The 26,465-nt window shown below is 37.6% G+C and overlaps 1 protein-coding gene across 2 annotated transcripts in view; it reads right to left on the bottom strand.

The window, feature by feature from the left end:
- Nucleotides 1–26,465, bottom strand: part of SI (sucrase-isomaltase) — a 213,921-nt gene that overhangs the window by 102,162 nt on the left and 85,294 nt on the right. For both annotated transcript variants that reach the window (XM_078389026.1, XM_072996157.2), the window contains exons 26-40: nucleotides 23,956–24,171; nucleotides 22,943–23,097; nucleotides 17,554–17,722; nucleotides 16,371–16,467; nucleotides 15,696–15,808; nucleotides 15,458–15,583; nucleotides 14,433–14,561; nucleotides 12,535–12,642; nucleotides 12,275–12,337; nucleotides 11,683–11,817; nucleotides 10,538–10,622; nucleotides 9,672–9,810; nucleotides 4,217–4,350; nucleotides 2,872–2,906; nucleotides 2,665–2,781 (exon numbers count right to left, since the gene is read on the bottom strand). In XM_078389026.1, the coding sequence (XP_078245152.1) occupies nucleotides 2,665–2,781; nucleotides 2,872–2,906; nucleotides 4,217–4,350; nucleotides 9,672–9,810; nucleotides 10,538–10,622; nucleotides 11,683–11,817; nucleotides 12,275–12,337; nucleotides 12,535–12,642; nucleotides 14,433–14,561; nucleotides 15,458–15,583; nucleotides 15,696–15,808; nucleotides 16,371–16,467; nucleotides 17,554–17,722; nucleotides 22,943–23,097; nucleotides 23,956–24,171 (1,821 nt within the window). The remainder of the gene's footprint in view (nucleotides 1–2,664; nucleotides 2,782–2,871; nucleotides 2,907–4,216; nucleotides 4,351–9,671; nucleotides 9,811–10,537; nucleotides 10,623–11,682; nucleotides 11,818–12,274; nucleotides 12,338–12,534; nucleotides 12,643–14,432; nucleotides 14,562–15,457; nucleotides 15,584–15,695; nucleotides 15,809–16,370; nucleotides 16,468–17,553; nucleotides 17,723–22,942; nucleotides 23,098–23,955; nucleotides 24,172–26,465) is intronic.

Genomic DNA, 26,465 nt, shown 5'->3' with positions numbered 1-26,465 from the left:
GTAGCTGTTACTGCGAAATTTAACCAGTGCAAATCAAAGAAAGTTTTGTTTGAAGTGTGTTATGTTTTGCTTTTTTTGGAAAAACTTACTAAAATTCATAAATGACAAACTCATAGGCAAATACAAGAAAAAGCCAAAATGACCAATTTTCCTATCGCTAGGGAGAACCATCTTTGTATTCCTTCATTGAGTAGGGGGTTGGACTCAATGGCCTTATAGGCTCCTTCCAACTTCATTATTCTATGATTCAATTATATTTTTGGAGGGCAGTGGATTAGAACTTTCCTGCCTCATCCTTCATTCTAAGCCAACCTCAATTTTTTTTTCTAAATATAGCTCCAGTCCTCAAGGACTATTTTTATCTCACTCCACCCTGAAAAATGGAAAGTATATGGGTGTGTGTGTGTGTGTGGGGGGGGTGAGTATCGTGCTTCAGTTCTATTCCAAAGAAGCAAGGACAGTGCTTGATCCAAACTGCTCTTCTGCAGAAGAAAAGCAAAACATGATATGGGGATGAAAGTACAATGCTTTCTGTTCAGAACAGGAGCATTCACCTTTAAGACGGTTTCACAAAGAGCAGGAAAAAAGAGTCAGAAAGAAAGTAAGAAATTCCCCAGCCAGGTCTCCAGCATATGTGCCACATTTTGTTATATTAGTCTTCATTCCTGTAGGGCACTACTCAGGACTTTTAAAAGAGGGAGAAAAAGGAGAGCTAATGAGTGATGTAGGCAGTTCTTTCAATCTTTATTAAATGAAAGGAACAATGCCTTGGCAAATTGGGTAAGACTGGGAGCAACACAATAACCCTGAATCTGCATTTTAAAGCTTTTAAAAGACCTTCTGAAAGATGTACTGCTGTAAGATAAAGCCATGCCTTTTTGCTTTTTTTCTGAAAGAGGAAATTGTAATCCTGTACCATAAAAATAGATCTTACACGACTACTCCTGAAGTTTTAATAGCTATGGGAGATGGTTTTTTTATTTAATATATTTTCTATCTTACTATTTTAACCTTTTCCCACCATGCAGTACATTTCTAATTGCACTCTGCCCTCTGTGCTGGTTTTTTTTTGGAGGGAGGAAGGGGGCAACCTACTTTTTAAATCTCCAAACACTACCTGGCTGATGTGAAATCGTGGGGATTTTGCATATTCACCTATTAAATTAGCTTCCACATTACATCTTGTTTCTCACATGTACTTACATATAACTAGTGAATCACTATGCCAAATATAATTCCTTAAATACGTGTGCTGTCCTAAACCAAATGTTAGTCCCATCTCCAGTAAACCCAATGAGTCTGTGAAGACGTGAAAAATCAACACTTATGAGTTTCATTCATTGAATGGTGTACTTTAGTTAATATTAGAGTAAGGCCATTAAAATTAGCAACATGTTTCTGACAAAGAGGATGCAAAGCATTTTCACAGTGCAAATCACAGGAACATCGTTGGTGTATATTTTCATTTTATTAATCTGCTTCGTGGCAGTAGTATAAGGAGCTACTTAGACAAACCACTGATCTATTTATAACCCAATTGTTTCAAATTTCCAAGAACTAACCACATCCAACCCTGTTTAGCTTCCAAAATCAGACCAATATGGCAACATCTATGTGCATGGAATCTTATACCATTCTTGCATTGTCAGCAGCATCCAACCCCTTGTGGAGTGACGGGATGCATGGGGATGGGGGGCGGGGAGGAAGTAAGATCCCTGCTCAAAGAAGTTACAGTTCATGAAAACTTAATAGAAGGAAGGGAAAGGGAGGGAGGAAGAGATGAATTGATAAGTAGATGACACAGGTTGACTATGAAGACATTCAGTTACATCTTCCTAGTTCCCTACAGTGGCATTGTATTTCATACTGAAGAAGACTGAGCTAAGGGGGAAGGTACGCATTTGGAAGATTATGTAGAAAAATGCACGTCAAAGAAGTGAATGATCTAATTAATGGAGTGGGGATGCTTTCAAGTGGTGTACACAGTTTCAGCAATGTGCACAATGAAAAAGAATGCACACAGTCTTTGAATTCTATATTTTTATGTATCAGGACATAATATAAATCCTCCGGTCCGCTGCAGGTCTGAAAAGGACTCAGTGGTTTTTCTTATGTCCTGATACATAAAACCATAGAATTCAAAGGGTATGTAGTTTCTTTTTCATATGGCTTTATGTGCATGTTTTCAAAAAGAAAATCACCAAAAATAAGAGATCTTACAACTTAAAAACACAGAACAAAGACTCAGCAGAACCAGCTGAAGATGGGAAAGGAAAGATAAACACAGATGCAGAATTTATAGATATGAGCATCTCTTTAAGTTGTTGGGGGCAATTTTTAGGGATCTACAGACTGCCACTCTCACTGGTCCTTGAGGGTCACCCCAGGTCCTTTCAACAGCCACATATACAGTTCCATCATTTTTTAATTTTTTTAAAAAAAATTAATGCAAAGGACAGAAACAGAAAAATAGTCATAACATGAATGGCATCCTGAGTGAGTTTGGCAGCAGAGATATAGTGAAAAGTGTAAAAATTGAGATGTATTTAGGGAAGTCCAAGAAAAGAAGACAGCAACAATCAAGGTAGGAGATGGGATGGGGGTCTGAGTATTATCAGATACACACAAGGAAAATAAAGTTGAACAACTCATAATTCAATTTACCTTAGATCCTAAGCCATTGTGATTCCTAGAATACGGGTAAAAGGCACCCAGCTGTGTCCAGCGAGCACACATTTGGTAGGTTGTTTCTTCATTGAAGCCACAGATATCTGCACCAGTCTGAGCATAAGAAAAATAACAAATTAATGCTGCATTTTATGTCGGTTATAAAGGTACTTTTACAATTGTCAGGTGATGGATCAGACTTACATAGGACATTCCGAAGAGGCTAAATTCCATCATGCCTGCAAGGAGAACAACACAACATTATCAATTCACAGTAACAGCCATTTGTGGAACACCTGCTTTGTGGCTCCCCAAACTGACATACATCCAAGCTGTTAAGCTGTCGCTTGGATCCATATCTGGAGGAATGGCATAGATCAGGGACAGAACATGTGTTGTACATGAAAAAGGCCAACATCTCTGCTTAAGATGGTTAAAGGTACTTTAGGTCTGAAGAAATTACCCTTGCCAGTTTGAATAGATTGTGATTGGGGAACAGTTATTTTGAAATCTGCAAGGACACAATGATTGTGTAGTACATTTTTCTATGGAGAATAGGGATGTAATTTAGCACAGTTTCAGATATCTGATGGTCCAGTCACCAGCCAGTACTCTGCCCGTATCCTGAATGCTAGCAGGGTACGGGAGCCCACTTGATGTGGACTGCTATGGGTGTCCCTCTGACCACTAGGAATAAGCTGACATGACATATCCCAATTAACTAGTAGCCTCTACCCACATAGAATGGATATACATACCCTGCTTCTCTTCCCCCATGAACCCCACTGGATCTAGCCCATTGCTCACAATGCTATCATGATATGATAATGAAAGAATATGTAGGGAAAATATCAACAAATCACATACATTGCTATCATGGGGCGAAAGCTTCATGAACCAAGACATTGTGCCCACAGATAAAATTCCTCCTCAGCCCCAGTAATCAGTGACAAAAAGAAATCAATAGCAATTTGTAAGCTTAAAGAGAGAAAGATGTGTTACGGAAGTTCCCTCTGGCACTGAATTGTGATTTCATGGTGGGTCTACATTTAAAAAAAGATAGACAGACAAGAGAGCAAACATCCATCATGGAAGCTGGACTTCTCCCACTCCAACCAGCTACTCATGTCTTCCCCAACCTTTCTGCACCCCAAGAGGGTGAAAAAAAAACAAAACCCAGGCAAATGGGGATCTTTTCCTATTGTCAGAAGCTATATTCCTTATGCTTTATTAGTGCTGTAATGACAATGGAAGTTAATTCATAAGTAACTAATCCCAGGGCAAGACTAAGTGCTGCTTACATGGATTTTCTCTGTTAACAGTTGTGTCATTAATAGTTGTACTGAACTGCTGATATTTCTAGGTTAGTCTTTTAATGGTCATTAGCTTTTATTCATGTAGTCCATGGCAGAACGGCTCATCAAAGCTCATGAGCAACAATATTATAATTCAATGTTATAAAAAACTCTTCCTTAAAGCTCAAGCAGCAGAACTGACATTAGGTCTCATAAAACATACAAAGCATGTTAAGTGTCCAGTGTTCACTTACCAATTATAGATTTGTAAAGCTGATCCCATCTTGAGTAGTTGTCACCCAACCAGTGCCCTGCCCACCTGCCACTTGAAGGGTAAGTGGAACGAGAAATGACGATACCACGTTCTCCGGTGACACTGTGTAGTGCGCTAATATTGGAAGTAAAATCAGATATCAATTGAGTCAGGAAAATAATAATTCATATTCAGAAGAACAAAAGCATACAACTAATAGTTATTACATTAAAAGGGGTCCATTCAAATCCCCTGCTTTGGGGATTGGGTGGTCCCTACTTCTGGTCACTACATGAGGAACATTTTCAGATGTTTGTCTCCAAGATACTGTAAACAATAATATCCATTGTTGACAGTCTACAGTATTGAAATCTGTTCCTTAAGAAGGAAAGGAATACCTTAATTTATAGATATCAGGTGTTTAGTAGGGAAATTGGATCGTTGCCCGATTCGTCCACTAAGTCCTAACATTCCTTCTATCTCATGTTTTTGTTGGAAAGCTTTCTGTCAGATATCCAGACAAGATTAAGGATATAATAATGGCAACTAAATTTTTTCATTCTTATAGGCTTAGGCTGTCTTAAGAAGACAAGACACCTCAACAAGAAAATTTCAAGGTGCACTATTTTTTCTTCTCAGGATCTCCATAATTAGCAGTGCTACAATTGCTAGTCTCAGAGGCAGTGAATGAGGTCAAAAATGATCCAGAATACAGGCAGTGTTTAATCAGAAGTACAGTGTTATATGCTTTTTCCTGAACATTTCAGCCATTTCTATGTGCTGCAACAAATCTTGTTGGTCATATTTTCTGCATTTTTTTAACTGCAGGGGATTTCACTGAATACCTTATTTTGCATTTTATATTCCATAATCAGAGAACAGATCGGCTGAATTGGTGTAAAACATATTGGAGGAAGACGGACAAAAAACAGCAGTAGAAGTAGTTTTAGAAAAAGCAGCCATGTTAGTCTGTCCGAAGAAATGGGTTTACCCATGAAAGGTCGTATTAAAATATAGCAGTTAGTCTTTAAGGTGACACAATGTTTTTGTCTTAATTTTTTCAGATTGTGTTTTTATTCTATTTTGTCAGCACCCTGGACAGCAAGAAACTTGGCAGTGACAATAGCTTCAAATTTAGGGATTGGATGGTTTCCTAGCTTTCCAAGTTTTTTTGAGCTCTTCTCTGACGGCTGTCCCAAGGGCTACACAATTCCCTGGAAATTGAAATATCCATTTTGAGGGAGCTTTCATATGCGAACTATTGACAGTCTCGAAGATTTGGAAGGATGAAAAAGAGGAAAAAAATGGTCAGGGTTTCTTGAAAGCTGGCTGAAAAAAAAAAGGTTTCATTTCACCGTAACAAAAGTGAAATGAAACCAAGTAAGATTGGCTCGGCTCAGCTCAAAATTATACTTTGTAAGTGGGAAATTGTTCTTTAATAGATTGCAATGTTTCCAATAAAACTTCAGCGTATTTTCAAAGTAGTAGTGAATTTAGTAATTTCCTCTCTGCAGAAGCATCTTTTTTGAAGAACAGAGATATTTGACTGGATTTTGTTTCATCCGTCATCTTCAATATCCAAAATATCATTATACGGAGTGCTGAATTATTGCCTACTGAAGGCATTCAAATCATATTTGATCGGCCTAACAATTGAAGAATCGGAAATTCTTTTTTTCGTCACATCAGCAGCTTTGTGAGTATCTTGACTGTTGGTGAAACACTGGAATGCTGCCAGATATAAATTCTTCTCAAGTAAAAAGAAATCCTGGCCTTTCCCCTTCTCCCTTTTATGCTAATATTAAACTTTTACATTTTTGTGAAGCTCAATGAGGAGGGGGCTGGGTTCTTTAGTTGCTTACTGAAGCAGACAGAAAATAAGCTAGATATATTTTCATTTGATCGTATTAGACAGGTGGATTCAAAGCATTTTAGTCCTCTTAAATTCTGTGAAATTTCCTGCCTTTTTTCTTCCTGTCCTCCCTGCTTCAAATTTACCTGTGTTCAGGATATTCTGAACTTCTTTTTGCAAAATCATGCACATAATCCCAGACCATTTCCCCCCTAGAATTGTTTGTTTGTTTGTTTACATTTATATCTCACCCAACTAGTAGCTAGGCTACTACTCTGGGCGGCTAACAAAAGGACATGACGTGTAGTCTTGAAAAATAATGATAATGAAAAAGATAAGAAAACAAAAATAATGATTAATGGCAGGCTGGTGGCAGAAGGGATCTATAAGGTAACTTAAATGGGGACAAACTATTGAAAGGCTTGAGAAAACAAGCAAGACTTTAATCCCTGCAGAAGAATGTTGCTTTTTTAAAAAAATAACTCTTTACAGAGAATAATACATCTGTGAATGAATGTACAAAGTAAGAGAAGTCAAGCTGGCTTGCTCTTTGCTGTCCTTCCACAGGAAGGTAAAGACATTTTCCTCAAACAGGCTTTCCTTCAGTGAGTGGCTGCCTAACAGATTGGCTGCAGTTTGTCTTTTGTTGTTTTGCCTGCTTTTTCCCCTTCCAGTTTTTATATTGTTCATTTTCAATATTGTAATATTCAAGAATAGGCAGTGGAAGATAGGAGGGCCTGGGCGTGCTCTGGTCCATGGGGTCACGAAGAGTCGGGCACGACTAAACAACAAATATTCAAAAATGATGACAACAACAACGAGCTCTAGGAGCTGAGAGGAGCCCAGGAAATCTTAGTGGGAAACCTCAGTATAACAAAATGTCAAAAATCAAAAGAGAAGTTCCATCACATCCCTAAAACTGGATGTTACTGAATAAATTCATAAAGCCTTAGTCACTTTCTTTACGTAATATGTATCACCTTGTCTCTTCTTGACATTTACTTTTTTTGAAGTGAATTATTAAAGTTATTAAGTTAAGAATGAATACATAAAGCACTTAATTTAAAACAGTCATTTTGCATAACTAACATAGAATCCTAGTCAAACAATACATGCTTTTTAATTAAAGTAGTCCATCACATGCTACACGTAAAACAAAAATGCTATCTTCTTTAATTTCTTATGTTAAATGTGTTATCAAAATGATGCAAACTGCTCCATGTTATCAATGAATGGCAGAGCACTCCTTTGGTATATTAGCTGAGACTCCTTACATCTTCATTATGGAGGACTATCTCAATCTGGATCTTGAAGCTCAGTGATTCAGGTATCTGGCAGAGGTTGGGAGTGTGATTTCCCCACTGTGCCTCCCTGACAGTGGCTGGACTTGATGATCTATAGGGTCCCTCCTAGCTCTGCAGTTCTAAGACTATTATTATTCAAAAATACCAGGCTTCTTCTTCTTGTTGTTAAAATACCAGATACAGTTAACTGAAATTATGAAACATTGACTAGTATTTTATAACAGATACAAGTTTTAACCTAAATCCCAAAGCTACTCCTAATATTGTCATTTTTGTAGCTCTGATGGTGTTTTCTAAGATTTGCAACTGCTTATAATACTGTGTGAAATTTCTTGATATTGTTCCCAAAATTGCGATGACTACGGGGACCACTGAAGTATGTTTCATCTACAAGCGAGATGTTTTGTTTGCTGTTTTTTTTCTCTCAACTCATAGGGCTACTATCATTTGGAAAGGACTGAAGGTAGATCTCATGAACACAAATGTTGCAATAATTCAACGTAGGCCTGGCTAAAACTGGGAGCATTATGGAAGAAAGGGAAGGCTTTATTTTTGCTGCACGAGAACAAGCACTCCAAACCAGTGAAAGGAATTATTGCTAACAGAAAATGTCAACTGTCAAGAAAAATATGAAACTGTGTCACACCTCATCAGTGAATGTCCAAAGATTGCACAAATGGATCACAAAATTAGATATGATAGCGTGGCAAAATTAGTGCACTGGTTATTATGCAAAAAATATAACTTATCAGCCTCCAAAAATCCATGGGAACATCAGGTAGGGAATGTGTCAGAAAATGAGGAAGTCAATATCTTGTGGGCTTTCCAGATTCAAACTGATAGACACCTTGAATATAACACACCAGACATAGCAGTAATAGAAGAAAGAAATATCATTGCCATTGCAATTCCAGAGGTTGTTAGAGCTGAAGATAAAGAAATGGAAAAACTAACAAATTACAGAGACGTGTCAGTATGAAGTATCAAGAGTCGTAGGTTTTACTAAAATCAATAAAACACTGGGACATATGTTGTATGTAATTAAATATATTATTAAATTAAATTACCAATCTAGCCATTTCGTTTCACAAAGTAGGTCAACATTTAAGCTTACACAAGATAAATTTGTATAGATATCACCATTTAAATGTGTGTACAAATAACTTCTCTCTAGAAGAAAAAAAATTAAGAAACAAAGGTTCTCATACTTTGGGGAAGTCATAAGAAGACAAGTCTCACTGGAAAATACAATAATCATTTTCTTCAGAGAAAATTTGAAGGCATCAGGAAAAGAGAAAGACCATACTGCATTTGAGAAGGATTGATTCAATAAAGAAAGCCATAGCCTTGAGCCTGCAAAAGCTAAGCAAGCCTGTTAAACATAGGGCACGTTGGAGGTCACTTATTTACAAAGTCATCATACGTCACAATAGACTTGATTGCAAATAGAAGCAGCAGCAGTAACAAACAACTGCTTTCAACTAGATCGATGATTTTTGTGGTCCAATATACTTGCTTAGAATTAAGGGAATGAAGATTAATTCAACCAGAAAGCTTGATGTCTCCCTGGTACACAGTTTCTACAGATACACTATGCTATATCCATGCTACTGCATTTACTAGCATGAGACAAAGGTCTTTTGTGGAATTCCCATTGTAATGTAATAGTGGGTACCATGAGACGAAAGTCACAAGGAAGACCAAAGCTTGTCTCTCATCTTATTTGTCTGATAAATTCATTCATTTATCGGCCAACCAAGAAGATCCTCTGAAAAGGATCCATGAAGGATGTTAACTGTTCAGCCCTATGTCTGAACTGTTTGATGGTAGGTCCCATCAAATTATATGGTATGTACCTAAAACAAAGTCATTATAGTGGCCTTAATTTACTCCTTTATTAAATCTTAACTTAGAGGCTGTCATGCAATTCTGTCTACGATTATTAATAAACTCCATCATTTTTCTTTCTCATTTATTCTTTCAAATTAGAAGGAAGGAAGGAAGCAAGGAAGGAAGGAAGGAAGGAAGGAACTTAAAATAAGGTTGAGCATTTTCATGTAATTAAAAACAGAGCAAAATATGAGATTACAGTGGGGTCTTGACTTGAGAACTTAATCCATATTGGAAGCCGGTTCTCAAGTCAAAAAGTCTGTAGGTCAAGCCGTCTGTAAGTCAAGGGTCCACTGTATACACAATTAACTATATACAGATTACTACTGCTAAATAAATATCTGAATTATTAAAGTATAAAACAAGTTTCAAAGGAAACTGAAATGCTAGAAAATAAAACTACTACTTACTCATAGGTGGGCTTAGTTTGTGACCAACCATAGAGGTTGTGGACATCATAGTGCCGAAGTGGGCTACCATCAGGCAAATGCTGTTGACTTTGCATGCACAAGGTTTTGCTACTCAGTCCAATATCATTTCCCAAAATGGCTGAGAAAAGTACAAGTCAAAATAAGGGAGGTTGAACCAATTTTAACAATCTTTATGATTGACATAATATAAAAATAATGTACGTATACATTTTCTCTCCCCACCCCTCTCTCGGAAAATAAGCAAGCATTATAAGGCTTTCCCATTTACAGGGCAGCAAAAAGATCATCTCATGGTTGACTCAAGCTTCAATTATTTCAAGATCAGCAAACTGAGTACCCAGCTCGCTAGGTAGGATGGGGGGCAATGTGTAGCTTGAAAAATTAAAATTGCAAACTGTCCAGAGAGTGGTTTGAGTGCCATGGAGCAAAACACTTTGCTACTTTTTCTTTTTTTTAAAAAAAAAAAAAATCACCAACAGCTTTTGCAGAAAAAAACAGTAGGTTTTACATAAAACAAAAGGTTTTCCACACAAAATACAAGTTTTCTGCAGAAAAAAATTAGTCTGTTTGCACAAATGCCACTTCAGTGAATTTTTGTCAAAAAAAAAAAAGGAATAGTGAAAATTTAAACATGCACATATGCTCTTGTAGTTTCATCCAGTGTGGGAAAAACCTTTTACATTTTTTCCCTTTATCTTCAAAAATAAAACAAGAAAATAGTTACTTTCCTTCAGCTAAAAAAAAATAGCCTTTTTTAAAAAAAATCAATGCAGAGTTTCTCATTCCTGATCCATTTAAAAGAGTTCCAGGAGACCTAAAAAAATATAAATGATAGATACACTTACCTGGCAAGTATGGAGGGCGATTAAGTTCTGAGTCTCCACAGCCAGTAATTGCACCATTGACAAAATTTGCTGGTTCGTTCATATCCTTGCATTATAGACAAAGGAATAACCATAAGTAATTCAATATCTACTTTTAAAATAAATCTTGAAAATTCCACTAATACAAGAATATGGCATAAGTGGGTATTTTGACTTACTTTACATCAAATTCAAAAGATCTCTCTGTTCTGAAAGTATGCTAAATCACAGAATCATAGAAAAATGAAGTTGGAAGGGGCCTACAAGGCCATCAAGTCCAACCCCCTTCTGCAGGAATACAATCAAAGCATATCTGCCAGGTGATTATTTAAGTTTTTCTTGAATGTCTCCAGTGTTGGAGCACTCACTGACTCCTCAGGTAAATTAAACATCCCTTAAGGATAGACAGGGGAGCGCAACACAAACATTGGGATAAGCAGCCCCTCCATACAGGTCCATAAGTCAGCCCTACCTTGAAGTATATAACATTTATTTTAGATGGCAATACATAGAAAGCCACAGTTTGTAACTTTCTCTTTAGTTCAAATCATATTCACAGTTTTGCTTATAGAATACAACTTCTCCATTTTAAATTTGTATAAATCTGCCAAACAGTGCAATATCATAGTTCAGCTAGCCTATGAATGAGGAGTTTTATTTATTTTATTTATTTATTGGACTTATATACCGCCCCATAGCGCAACAAGCACTCTCCGGGCGGTTTACAATTTTTTAATTATACAGGCTACACATTGCCCCCCCCCCAGCAAGCTGGGTACTCATTTTACCCACCTCGGAAGGATGGAAGGCTGAGTCAACCTTGAGCTGGCTACCTGGGATTTGAACCCCAGGTCGTGAGCACAGTTTTAGCTGCAGTACAGCATTTTAACCACTGTGCCACGAGTTTTCTGTTACTAAAAGTGAAAAATATATTTAGGTTTGATACAAAAGTTCTGCATGTATTTCAACTTTTCCAGTTTTCCCCTTTCTCTCCCCTACTCCAACCACCTCTCAAAAACCATTGAGTTTTTCCCCCTCAATAGTTTTGAAAAGAGGGATTTTTTAAAAGAGGCTTATTTTGATGCCAAAGGTAAGTCAAAATATAATTAAAAGACACAGATACATACAATCCAAAGTCCATCAAATTTAATGCTTTTTGCTGGAGTAACAGGATTTGTGTGATACTCCTGAATTTCTCTCTTCCACCACTCAGCTGTAGAATTACGGAAGAAATCAGGGAAGGCAGCCCAAGCGCTGTATTTCTGTAATAATAGATAATTTAAGGCGGAAAAATTAATTTAATGAATGTTTACATTTATTGTAAAATATTTGACTTATTTTGAGAACAAAAGCCACACATGGAGAATAAAGAAACTTTCTAAAGTTCTCTCAGTGAGTTTTTGTGGTTGCTGTTGCTTTATTTTGTCTGGTAACAAGACACATCTCCATCATGAATAGCAGCCACTGATGCTCCATGAATGTATTGAAGTCCTTTCTTAAAGCCATCGAAGTTGATACCCTTAAATATGAAATTCCACAAGCCAACTACACCAGAGCACAGAGTGCTGTCCTCTGAAGATGCCGGCCACAGAGACTGGCAAAACGTTAGGAAGAACAACCTTCAGAACACGTCCAAAGAGTCCGAAAAACCCACAACAACCATTAGATACCGGCCATGAAAGCCTTCGTGAATATGTTGTTTATGCAAACTTGATTTACCTCCACTTTTTCATCCCAGTCTGCTGAAGGATCCACCACGACACCAGGTAGATATGGCCACACCTAAAAGAATTATTGAAAATCGTTAATTTTAGTAAAAATGAAATTATCCATTGATTGCAGATTTCACCACTGGCACGCCATGTCCACAGTTTCATGCCTGATCTCCTGTGAAATTTTATGTATGATCACCATGCATTTAGGCATTTTTTACATTTTAACAGATACCAATTCTGGTATTATCGTGCAGAAACTATTACCTTTCCCCACACAATAGAACTGCCATTGGGCCATTTGATGAAGACATCATCCTGAACACCTCGTGTGAATGGCGGATAGTTAGTTTCGTTTCCTGAAATGGCTGGATCCTGAAATGAAGAACCATAACTTTTTACACTTAAACACATTATGGACCTTAGCTGGGCAACATATGCTAGCTAACAGGATTCCATTATAATTGAGTTACAGGATATAATGTAAGGACTGTGACATACGTAGGAGGAAAAATTATAAATAATTCTGTGTGACAAAGATGGGACAATTTCATTGTTTTTGGACTACAAGTCCAGAATACCTCAGGTAGCAGGGTCATGCTGGCTGGGTTATGGTGAGTCTAAAATGGTGAATATTTTGAGCCCATGCGACACACAGTGAGAGCTCACAAGTGAGTGGAACAAGAGAAAAGATCAGGTTCTTAATAAAAGCCTCTCACAGCCTCTTGCAACTAATGAGAAACTGAAGGGGTAGGGAATCCTCTTTTGTCCTCATGGCAACACCTTTACTTTACTTTACTTTACTTTACTTTACTTTACTTTACTTTACTTTACTTTCTTTCTTTCTTTCTTTCTTTCTTTCTTTCTTTCTTCCTTTCTTCCTTTCTTCCTTTCTTCCTTCCTTCCTTCCTTCCTTCCTTCCTTCCTTCCTTCCTTCCTTACTTACTTCCTTACTTCCTTACTTCCTTACTTACTTACTTACTTACTTACTTACTTACTTTTGCAGAAAGTTATCACTTTTGTGATAATTTTTTTTCTGGGACACATGCCAAGCCACAGAAGATTGTTGAGAGATGCCACTCCACTGAATGGCATCTCTCCCACTCAAGATTAACTGACAACAGGATTCACTATTGCACAATTTTCTGTGCAGAATGCACAGAAAAAAATGAATAATAAAAAAGGGAAGGTGAGACCAGCATCTTATTTTTATGGGAAGCTAGGAAATCTCTCTGATGAAAAGCAATGTCTCAGTGAGAAATCTTGACACAGTGAGACTTGGAAAATGGGTGAGCAAAGATTTTGCAAATATTTATTGCATCCTTGCTTCAAATAAATTTGAATGTAGACTTTAATACACAGCACTAGAACTCTCATAGCAACCTCACTGTTGAATGCATGACGAAAAGGAAGATTTGTGAGATCTGTTGAGACGTCATCTGGTCTAATAAGGGGGAAAATGTTCATATACTGGAGGAAGGATACTGATCTTTGCAGCACTCTTCCCTTTTCTTCCCATACTGGGATTTTTCTAACTAGAACAATTTCTTATTTCTTCTGTTGTTGTTGTTGTTGTTGTTGTTGTTGTTGTTGTTGTTGTTGCTGTTGCTGTTGCTGTTGCTGTTGCTGTTGCTGTTATGTGCTGTAAAGTCAGAACTGACTTACAGCAACCCTAATGGGTTTCAAGGTGAGATATGGTTTTACCATTTCCACTCCTCCAATGAGTTTCCATGGCTGAGTGGGGATTTTAACCCTGGTCTTCAAAATCCTAATTTGTCACTCTATCCACTGGGTACCTTCTCTCTTCTTCTACTGGGTAAATATAGACTATGGTGGCCATTCTGCCCTCCATAAAGGATGCATTATTTGACCAGCTCATGACCTGTATAAATGAAAGTCACTGGCAAGAACCTTGTTGAAAAAGAGACACAACGGTAGTCGCAAAAGCAATTTGTGCTTTCTAGCAGGCTATCTGTCATGTGACAGTTGTACAGTCATTGCAAAATTAGTTGCACAAAACACATCTCAGTAAAGGGTGCATGCCCCTTACATGATTACTGTCTTATGCTTCTTCTTCTTCTTCTTTTTGGTAATGCCATTAAATAGGGTGTTGATAAGTGCATTAAACAGGAAGGCTGTTGGGTAAACAAAACAGGTATACTAACCAGGATGATGACAAATCTCATGCCATCTGCTTTTAGTCTGTTAACCACAGTTGGAAGGTTAGCAAACTTGGAACTGAGTGTGAAATCTAACTGCCGTTCCATGTAGTCAATATCAGCATATTGTACATCCTATAGAGGAAAAAAGTGAAGACTGTAAACGTCTATGTGTTGCATAATATAAGGGCAATAATAACTGTTTCTCTGTAAAAAAAAATCATTGAAAAGTATACATGCAAATAAGGAACCACAGTAGTACTTTTCAAGGACTTCTCTTAAATTCCTTTTAAAAAAACAAATATAGTGTTGCCTCCATGCTTTATATGTGTTAACACTTTGGGGCATTTCCCTCTGTATGAGTGTTTAAAACTTACATATGTTTAAAAACCATAGTCTTTTTTTCCTCCTTTGAATTTCCTTATAAAAACATTTCCCCTTTTCTGTGACTTTCCCATTCTGAAATCCATGTTGTCTTTTCTAGTCAGGTTTTTACTTATCCATGGGGAATTGAAATGCTTTCATTGCCCCATTGGGGCTAAGAATAGAAGAAGAGACCTCTTGGATCAGAAGTAAGCCATAATTCCATTTGCGGAGTGGCCAACCAGTTTCTTATAGGAAGCCCATAATTAAGACATACAAATAAGATAATTCCCTATGTTGCTCACTCATAGACTTGAATCAGAATTTAATGAAGCATGGCCTTTTGTCCTATTGCCTCCATTACCAAGCATCCTTAGGAACAATATTTGTATACATTGTCTTTCTGCCCAACAGATCCCCCAGAGGTGATTTAGACCATCTTCTCCAATCAGTGCCTTCAGATAAAGACCAAGGTATCCCAATTTCCTCTCTCTGTCAGCCACAAAGCTTCCTTGATAACCTCTTCGATCAATCACAGCTTTTTCTCACTCATATGGATAAAGTAAAGGTAAAATGTGGGCGAGGAACCTTCTATGTGACCTTGAACTGCTTTGAATAAGGACAGGCTACAAGCATAATAGATATAATCATATCTGCAGATAACTTACATAAGGGATATTAGCTGCCTTCATTTGATCATACAGATCAGAAATTTCTGTATCATTTTCATATCCATAGCGGCATAACTGGAATCCCAAACCCCAATATGGAGGCATGACTGGACGTCCAATGAGCTAATAATGATAAAATGAAATAAATGATATCTTTTTTACATTATGCTGACAAAAGGGCAGAATAATAATAATTTTAATACAGTTGTTTCATTAATAATTGTGTCAGCCTTACTGCAGTGTACTCCTGAACTACTTGCTCAGGAGTTGGGCCCAAAACCACATAAAAGTCCAAAATTCCTCCAAGAGTACGGTAAGTCAAAGCTGGAGTTGGCTGAAATTTCACATCTGAAAAGGATAAAATAAGGCATGAAATTTTAACATGAAGGAATGGTAAGTCACACCTTTCTTGGCCTTGGAAGGTTTGAATTCCCAACTAAAGAAACATTTAGACAGAATTAAAATGTAAAATTTCCTTCCTTGACTCAACAGAAGAATGGATAACCTCACACATCCCGATGGTAGGGGTGTCTGTTACATAAGAAGCTGGAAAAAATAACCACAAGCTACCCTTGATTTAGCTAATATTGATTCCTGAGTATTCATATGAGAGAAGACTAGCTAAATGGGAATATGTGGCACCACCATTTTTGTGCTGAGTTCCCATGAAAAAAACTATGGGCTGCCTTAGTATCCTTATTTCCATACAGGTACATGAGGAAGACACTGATGCAATAAAAACTACTATCTCATGTTTCCATACTGGCATCAGAAACAACAGAATGGGCTTTGATAAATTGGACATGGTTCATAAGCCACACATTGTGAACCTGCCCTCGAGAACCACCATTAAGAAATGCAAAGATACATAAAAGATAATAAAGAGTAACTAAAATAAAGAGTAACTGACCCATTCCATTACTGTTTAGTAAGAGAACTCCATGAGCATTGCCATCATTTTCCAGGCCCATGTAAAAGGGGTGAACTCCATACATATTGAATTTGTACTGTTAAATGAGAACAAGAGCAAAATCATCGGTTATTAAACTGATTTCCTCCCTGTCTTAACACATTGTAAAGGTAAAGGTTCCCCTTGACATTTAGTCCAGTCATGTCCTATTCTGGGGCGTGGTGCTCATCCCCGTTTCCAAGCCATAGGGCCAGTGTTTGTCCGAAGACAGTTTCCATGGTCACATGGCCAGTGCGACCAGACATGGAACGTTGTTTACCTTCCCACTGCGGTGGTACCTATTTATCTACTCGCAATTACATGCTTTCGAACTGCTAGGTTGGCAGGAGCTGGGACAAGCGAAGGGAGCTCACTCCATCGCATGGATTCGATCTTACGACTGCTGGTCTTATGACCCTGCAGCACAGAGGCTTCTGCAGTTTAACCTGCAGCGCCACCACGTATACATATGTACTCCTGCATCACAACATGCAAAGTTAACATGTATTTTCTTTATTTCTTTAAATTCTAAAATCATGTCCCTCTAGAAGGTTGGTGAGGATTTTTTTTTTATTTTTTTTTGTAATTTTAACACAATGTTTCCTCAATAACATATATTTCCCTCTTCTGAGGAAACAGGCTGCTGCTACTATGGCTGCTTCTTCTACCACTACTAAGACTACTGATATTGATATTAGTATATGACCTTTGCTTCTGTGTTGTTCTACTGCAGAAAGGCAACATTACATGATAAATAGAACAAGGAACAAATATGCCTGTCCCCGAGAATTATAATGACTGGGAAAATACACATTTCTAGATGTGGAAAAAGCACTGGATCTAACATCCTCAGGTATATCTATTATTTGTTCTAAAAATATATATACCATAATTCAGATTTTTACACTCTAAGAAGTAACTTAGATTCATGGACATCTTAGTCAATATTTACCAATGTCAGATCCAATGGTGCATCCAACATGATCAGATCTGAACTAAACTGGTTGCATATAGTTGGTGTTGTAATGGGACTTAAAAGTCATAATCAAGTTTTCCAGTGAGACCTATATCCAATTATTTGATTCTGAGTTGACATAATGAAGATAGTAATAAGTGGGGATCCCAACAAGCAATCTATACTCACTCCAGGAGATTGATCCCTAGCAAACATTGGCCAAGTGACCCAGTCCATTTCATGCCGGTACTGTTGATGCTCCGTTTCACCAAACCCATACACATACTGTGAGGGTAAGCGAGTGGAAATCTGGATGAACATGTCACTGAAGGTGAAGCCAGGCAATTGGGAATCCCAACTGCAATTTAAAAAAAAGTAGCTAATCATCACACTTAGAAAAAAAATGAGAAGAATAGTACAGAGAGGATATTAAGTGTTGTTTGTCAGACAAAAGTGGGCAGAGATTGATTTTTTAAAAAAGTTATGTGACTATCTAGAACACGTGTCAAACTCAAGGCCTGAGGAATGAATCTGACCCAACAGGCCATTTCATGTGGCCCTCACAGTGCTGCTTGCTACTATGCAGTATACAATACGCAGGCGCTCACTCAGTCACCCATAATGCTCTGCAAGGATGCTGGGAATATGCTTAGTGGGGCTTCTAATCCCAGCATTCCAAGCATCAGAGAGTCAGAAAGTGCAGCCGCGTGGAAGGCATACAGCACCTTGGGAAATGTAGTCCTCACTATTTGATATGATAAAGAGCAGATACATTTATATAGTCTTACAGATACAACTGGCCCTTTGAGGGCAACCATAATGCCAATGTGGCCCAATACGCAATTTATTTGACATCTCTTATCTAGAATGTACATTATAACTTCAGTCCTATAGGTAGCTGTTAGCAGCTACAATAGAGCAATGATCTCCTTATTCAGCAAGGATTATGGAACTGCTACAAGTTCAAATGTGGTGTTAAGTTATGCTACTATGTACTATATTAGATGGTAATGCTGCACTGACATATATTTACAGTTTCAAAAGGCATGGCAAGATGATATTAAGCTTCCTTCCTATTATTCTCCTGTCCCCCATCATTATATTCTTGCTTTGTATAGTGAGAGTATGCTAGATATAGGCATGGCCACCTGTAGTCCTATGCTGGAAAACACTGTGGATCAACACATAACAATGGGCCCAGGCTACAGGAAACCAGATTTCAGGTTGAATGTCAGGAAAAAAAACTTCTTAACTGTAGAGAAGTACACCAATAGAACCAATTACCTTAGGAGGTGGTGAGTGCTCCAATGCTGGAGGCATTCAAGAGAAAATTGGACAACCCTCTATCATATCTGCTTTGATTTGGATTCCTGCATTGAGCAGGGGGTTGAACATAATGGCTTTACAGGCCCCTTCCAATTCAATTAGTCTAACTCTTAAAACAGTTGCAGTATCATAAATCACAAGGATATTGTGCAGACTTTCAGTGGTACTGTAACTTATTGTGTTGCAACCAAGCAAAAGAGATGCATAGTAAATACTGTAGTAACATTCCATAGCTCCAGCAGTGAAATCAGAAACATGCTGTAGTCTTTGGGTTATACAACTACACACTTTGATTTCATCTCCTAACATTCTAGCAACTAGAGAAACAATCACACACACATGCACACTCACATATGTGCACATACACTCCCCCCCCATGAAAACAAACATTAGGATTCAAGTAATGTGGCTTATTTGGAACATTGGCAATAGGAAGAAAAGTTGAACATCAGGTTAAGAAGAATTTATGTGTGAACTTTTTTTTTTAGATGCAGCTTTATTCAATGACCATAGATCCATGGTGGGCTTAGGTATAGGGGAAATACCTGTTTATTTCTCTTTTCCGCACAACCTTATCCAGTTATCACTTCTAGATCCAATACAGGAAATTATACATAACTAGGCCTCAAAATGTTTACAGATTTTTATGGCATTCTCTCTTTTTAAAAAAGTTCTTCTAAAACATGGATCTAAGGGAAATGGCCCACAAAATGTGCATATTAATGAAATTAACTTCATTGCATTAGAGGAAAAACCAACAAACCAGATATTGAGAAAATATGCATATTGGGAGAAGCATGATGACATTGAAAAAATTCCCAGCTTCCATCAAAATGAGAAAAACAAACTCAAGGTTAAAAATCCAAGCAAAACTGAAACAGAGATTTGTCCATAGGGACGCCCCTTTTATATTTTGTGTTCAGCAACCCTCACTCAGAGGCCATAAACCTCAATTATGAACATCACAGCAAATCATTAAGGTTGGGGTCCATTTGAACTCTGACAGTTTTTTCATCCTCTGATTTTAAGGGACACTGAATGCTGAAAGGTATAACTGACACTCTAATAAAAGTGGAGATGGCAAAATGCAGTCTGTAGACCTTTGAAATTACTTCTGTTATCCGTACCAGGGGACGTACATTTTCACCAGATCAAAGTATTAAATCATGCTCTCGAAACATACTGCCTAGAAATTTTACTTTGGAAACTCCTAAAATCCAGTTAAGTTTTTAAATAATACCTCTGATTTTAGGGCTTATCAGCATACAGAGAGTAAGGGAATCAGGGACCTACATCAAAATGAAATCATTGCAGAAATCATTCTGAATCAGTGAAGGAAATATTTAAACATAGCTAGTGTTCAAAAAGTTTTAAAAAAAAAAGATAACATCCTCTGCTTAACACTGTGCTTTTCTCTCTATGCTGCCTGATCACTTGCTATGACAGGTATGGAGACAAAAAGCTAAACTAAGCTTAGTCTGTTGCCTGGTGATCCTCAGAGAAACCAAACATTTACTGAAAAGCTTATAGGAGAACAACACTCTTACAGGCTTTGTGTTTTTGAACACCCAGGTTTGCCCCTGTGCTGTCAGCCATTTGTGGTGCTTCCTTATATGACACACCTCTGGGTTTTCTCCCCCTTAATCTTCATACTTTCACAACTACTTGGTTGACAGGAATATTAGCCAGTGCAGTTGGCTGAAAATCTCATTCAGCTCATTTCTGACAGGAACTTAGCCAAAATTCATTTCTCACCCTCAAATACATGAAAATGGGGCAAAACTAATTTATATGGGGCAAAACTAGTTTATGTGTTTATTCAGTATTGGCAGACAAGCAAGCTTTGTGTGTAAATGTTACTTCCTTTCACTGTACAGTTGCCAGAATATACATTTCCAATCATAGAATCATAAAGTTGGAAGGGGTCTATAAGTCCATCGAATCCAACCCCCTGCTCAATCCAGGAATACAAATCAAAGGATATCTGGCAAGTGGTCGTCTAAATTCCTCTTGAATGCCTCCAGCACTGGAGCACTCACCACCTCTTGAGGTAACTGGTTCCACTGTCATACATCCAACAGTTAGGAAATTTTCCCTCATATACGGTCAAAATCTGTCTTTCTGTAACTTCAGCCCATTGTTGTGTGTCCTGCACTCTGGGATGATTGATAACAGCTCCTGGCCCTCCTCTGTGTAATAGCCTTTCAAGTATTTGAAAAGTGATATCATATATTCCCCCCCCCCGTCTTCTTTTCTCAAGGATGTATTGATGGACATTTAAAATGACCATCAACACATCCAGAACGTGCCCTTTCTTTGATTTTGATTTTATTTGGAACATAACATCCATTCTCTTCCCAATTCTGAACACAGTTGACAAGAACATGAATATGGCCTGAACATATTTAAAGAAGAAATCTATTGCTCAGTTTTATTGGGTTTAGCCATATTTAAGGTTTTAAATGGCTGCTCTGAAGCCATGGGTTGGCTTTCCAGAGATCCTTTCTGAAATTTTTCAGTTATAAACAACAACAGGTGAGTCTATGGCTTCTCTGTAGAGTTTGGGAAGGGAACAGCCATGAGAGCAATTGAGTCTGACGATATATTCTGAGAGGGAAAGTATTATATTTCCATTGTAAAACCATGCTAGATTTTTTATATTCACCCTCTTTTTCTTTTTTTGTAAATATTCTGAATACACTTTCTTATCTATCTTGTAACAGAAATGGTAGAGAAGAAAAATACCGTATTTTTTGCACCATAAGACGCACTTTTTTCCCACAAAACAGGGGGGTGGAAAGTCTGCGCGTCTTATGGAGCGAAGAAAACAGATTATATTTTCCTGTTTTCTTCTCCTAAAAAACTGGTGTGTCTTATGGAAAGGTGCGTCTTATGGAGCGAAAAGACTCTGTTTTCTTGTCCTTAAATAGATTGTGCACATTACATTTGACTTGTTAACAAGTCTTTACATTTTTATTTTCCCAGGAGACTGGAAAAAATAAAGTGAAAGAGGTTCCCCACTGTAGTCTTAAATAGCATGTAAAACATGAGGCATGGAATGTAAAACACGTTACCTGCTAACATTAATACAAAGTGCAGTTGTCCATGAAAGTTCATATTTAAAAAAATCTAGAAGTTAGTCTTTAAGGTGCCACCACATATTTGCCTTTTCCATTTGTGTCCCCTGTGTGCAGAGTCTGCCTGTGTGGGTCTTGGGCAAGCTGCACAGTCTTGGGGTGCCCCCAGAAGAAGGGAATGGTAAGCCACTTGTGAGTATTCTCTACATGGAAAACCCTGGAAAGGGCTGCCATAAGTCAGAATTGACTTTACAGCACATGATTACTATTTATAATAATAACAGGAATTTTCCCCCCGATGGCAATTTAGTAAGTGATATACACATTCAAGGTAAGAATTTTGCTTTTTTAAAAATGTGTTTGTAAAAATGATTAAAGCATGTTTGTTGAACATTTGAGTCACACATATTTTTAAAAGCATATGCCTATGCACATCTTCTCCCATGAAATCCATTAGCATCCTTGCAAATGTACAGATTTTCAAAGCAAAAAAAGCATTATCTATCTTCCTATGGCTATTTTTGGGAGTTGGGGGTGCAAAATAGCTATTTACATTTTGCTTTGCAATACAAAGCAAATACGAATAAGACCTCGTGTATTCCAATACCATTTAGATAGAATAAACAAAAATATACTATTTGACCTTTATAACTATGTTGCTAACAACATATTTAAGATTATTGCGGCACTCTTAAAACAAACAAATTTCTGTTTGACACAAGCTTTTCTGGACTGTGGCTCACTTCTTCAGATGCATGGAAAGTAGCTTCAACAAACAGACAATAATACAGTAACATGGAGGGTAGGATTATGAAGTATAATGGATAGGCAAGAGGTTCTACATGGTAGTCAAATAGCATTGTTAGCAGTCTTTAGGGACCCTTCATGGCCAACATCAATGGCTCTTAATGGCCACTGGTTGACTACCACCATACTGGATCCCTTACGTTTCCATGACATTTCATGCTCCTACCTTTCCTATTACTGTGTAAATATTCATCTCTTGAAGCTACCGGCCATGCCTCTGAAAAAAAGCGAGCAAGAGTGTATGAAAGTTAATGCCAAACTAGTCATCTTAAAGGTGCTGCAGGACTCCTTGTGGTTTGTCTGGCTACTTGTCTACTAACAATGTGGTGTGGCGTAAAACTATCCTATTTTATAAAGCTTCCACTTACATAACTGTCCCAGAGCTCCTGCGTCGAACTTGGATGCCAAAGGGGTAGTTTTGTACTGATACATCATAGAGACGATTTTCAAGAGTACTTGCAGGAGTGCTAGAGAGGTTCAGTGGTACTGGAACTTCATATCTTTTATTACTGTAATCATAAATCTGTTAAAAAAAGAATGAATTGGTATTATGCTTAGAATATGATCAGAAAAATACACATCAAAAGACTGAGCCTGCAGTTTGTACTCCAGCTTGACTTGACAAGGATCAGACCAACCTCAAGCCTGCCTACCCTGCCAATCCAAAGTTCACCGTCTTGAATGGGGAACAACACAGGCAGGCCTCCCTCAACACATATTTGTATACATGTTTTGAATAGCCATGATCAGTTCTAGCGGCTACTCTTGGTCTCGGACCCAAAGCAGTATTACTTTGACATGATTTAAGCAACATTTGCCATTTGTAGTCTGACCTGAACTGGTTCACGTTTGCACTGAAGATGGGAATTAGAAAGTAACTATAGTAAGAATCCATCTTGTTGCTTCCCTCCTCATTCTTTGGTTGGTGTCCTCAGACAAGAAGATGATATAAGAGCACATAATGTACCACCTTGCTAAGGCTAAACAGATCTGTCCAATGCCTGGATGAGTGACATTCTGTGTAAACCTACCCATACTGTCTTGAGTTCCATGATAGAAGAAAGAGTAATATAAGTGCTGGAAGTAAATACATGCAGAAAATAGTACACCATTACAATACTGCATGTCTCTATTTCAGGAAACTCATCTGGATAAAGCAATGGCTACATGTAGAATGGCTACATGTAGGATATTTTCTTTGGAAACATTCACTAATAAGAGCACTTAACACTCTACAAACCTCTTTTATGGACTTTTAGAGCCAGTGTAAGAATATAACAATTTTTATGCACAGCACATACTAGTCTTACTCTGTTACCATATTCTCTCACTGATGCTAGGAACCAACACATCTAGCAATCATATTTTGAATTCTTTTTACCTTAAACTGAAACATGTGGTTCTCATGATATATCACTTCCAACCTCAGTGTGCCAATGGGCGTTACTGTCAGCCTGGGACTTTTAATGGATTTCATATTTATCCCAAGGTCTGCCGTTAAACCAGAAGATGTGTATTGAACTTGTTGAACAGTATAAACGTCTCTATCATAATTGTCTGGGTAGTAACAGAATGGTACTCCTTCGGGAACCAAGTCCTGAAATTTTTAAAAAAAACACACAGAGAGAGACATTTTGGAATAATGTGTGCCTCGGATAATAGAATTAGCCACAAACAGATTCAGAAATCATTAAAATATACACCATAGTCAATATTTACTCATAATATTTACCCCATCCCTGTTTATACTGTAATTAGTTCAGATTACTTTTTTTAATGGATGTATTTGAGGAACTCTGGAGAAAGTAGAGAATTATGGGGAGTTCTCTATGAATTGCCCAAGAAAGTTCAGAAACCTGAAGCCTAAAGACCATCTGCTAATGCCTTCCTTCCTGTTAAAAGGTGCTGCGGTAAACTAAAGGAGCAGGAGTTTAATGAAGAAAGGCTGATATTTTCCATATAGAGATGGATGGAAAAAAGGTAACTGTGTTTTACAGACAGACGATGTGCCTTTCTACAACCTTCCAAAGCACATTCAAAACTTCAGGAAGGCTTAGCTTCATTTCACACTATAAAGCTTCAGAGGCACTATAAAGAGACGACTCAGGGGGAAAAAAGTAGAATACTATTGGCATGATTGGAGGAGGAAGCTGATGTTTGCAGTAGCATTAAAGGGAAAAAAATGATAAACATGATAAATGGGAATGAACAACAAAATGAGGACTGAACATGCCTAGCAAGCATGGAATATCATATAAGTCGTGGGGCTGGACAGAGAACACAGAAGAGGGATCCCCTTTGTTGAGACAGTAGTTACCTGCACTCTGTGAGACCATTCGTTTTACACGGAAGGATGCATCACAACATTTTGTCACAGATGCCACGTTTTCTAGAATTATTTCCCAAACGATGCTTTTCAAAAGCGCTGTTGTTGCCATGATAAAGCTGGCTTCCTCAACTTAATACTTTCCTGGATAGACTTCAAATTCTTAGATATCACTGGTAACTCTGAACTGGTTCTAACCCATCTAGAAATTTACAAGTGGGGAAGACTGCCCTAATCCATGGGATTTCATCTGTTCAGAACCTATTTGGTTATATTTTGTCTCTGGTCTACACTATTCTTCTCTTCTTTTTCTTCCCACCCAGGCCAGCAGGGACACAGTTCATTCACTCTTCCAATGCCCTGGATTACTAAAAGGTATTCCAGTGTCTAGTGAGATAACCTTGACCTATTGCAAGTGCAGTCATTAAGTGACTAGCTCCAAAAATCAATCAGCAAATAAAATAGATGTTCTGATTGCCTCTAAGTGTGTGTGCAAAACAATTCTCTATGCAACTAAACAGCTTTGGCCTCGCTGCCTTTCCAGTCATTTAGAATAAGAGCCAGATGGTGGCAACAGTAGTGAAGACTGGCTTCTACTCCTTGCTCCAAGACAACCAACATATTCCTGTTGCCTCAGGGTTGATAGTTTTTATTAAGAAATTCATCTTTCCCTTCTGGTTGTCACAAAGGAAGCCATTGATTGTTATTGGGTACACAACTTCCTGCAGATGCTAAGAAGAGTGGCTACTTGAGACACATCTTGTGCCTATGTACATTGGTACTCAGTGTTCAGAAATACCTCCACCCCTTCACACACACACACACACACACAGAGAGAGAGAGAGAGTTTTGGAATGCAGAATGAGCCAGGAGCAGAAAGCAAGGGAAAAGACTATCTATCTATCTATCTATCTATCTATCTATCTATCTATCTATCTATCTATCTATCTATCTATCTATCTATCTATCTATCTATCTATCTATCTATCTATCTATCTATCTATCTATCTATCTATCTATCACATTCATGTCTGTTGTTACTTAAACTTTACTTTGCTACAGAATATTATTCTTTCTGGCTATATAGTGTTATTGTTCAGAGCTAAGATATTATCTTGTACAACCCAATCCTATATAGACAGACAGACTGACAGTAGAAAGAGGTATAGGTACACATACTCCCAACTCAGCATAAAATTTGCAGATAACGCTTGGCATGAATTCAAGGTTTTGCACTTAAAAATCTTTCTTGGATTATTTGAGGGTGTTGGTTCTGTAATGATGTAATCCTGTACCACTTACCTAGGATTTGATTAAATGTGTACTGCTGTGAAGCATGTTCACAGAGAGGTGTTTTTGTTTTGTTTTGTTTTTTGAACATGGCATATGTTATATCGTTTTCCTTTAAAGTCATATTTTAATATACACAGGCAATGAGCTAGATTTAAAAGAATTGATCAAAGGGCATCTTCTCTACTATTCGGATGAAGGAGGCATGTAAGAAATGACAAATTAAAAATAATTTATAGGTAATTAATTGTTTCAAAACTATAGAACTATGTAAA

This window comes from Pogona vitticeps, chromosome 3 (assembly GCF_051106095.1).
Source record: "Pogona vitticeps strain Pit_001003342236 chromosome 3, PviZW2.1, whole genome shotgun sequence".
Classification (NCBI taxonomy): Eukaryota; Metazoa; Chordata; class Lepidosauria; order Squamata; family Agamidae; genus Pogona; species Pogona vitticeps.
This window is presented reverse-complemented; position numbering and strand designations above follow the sequence as displayed.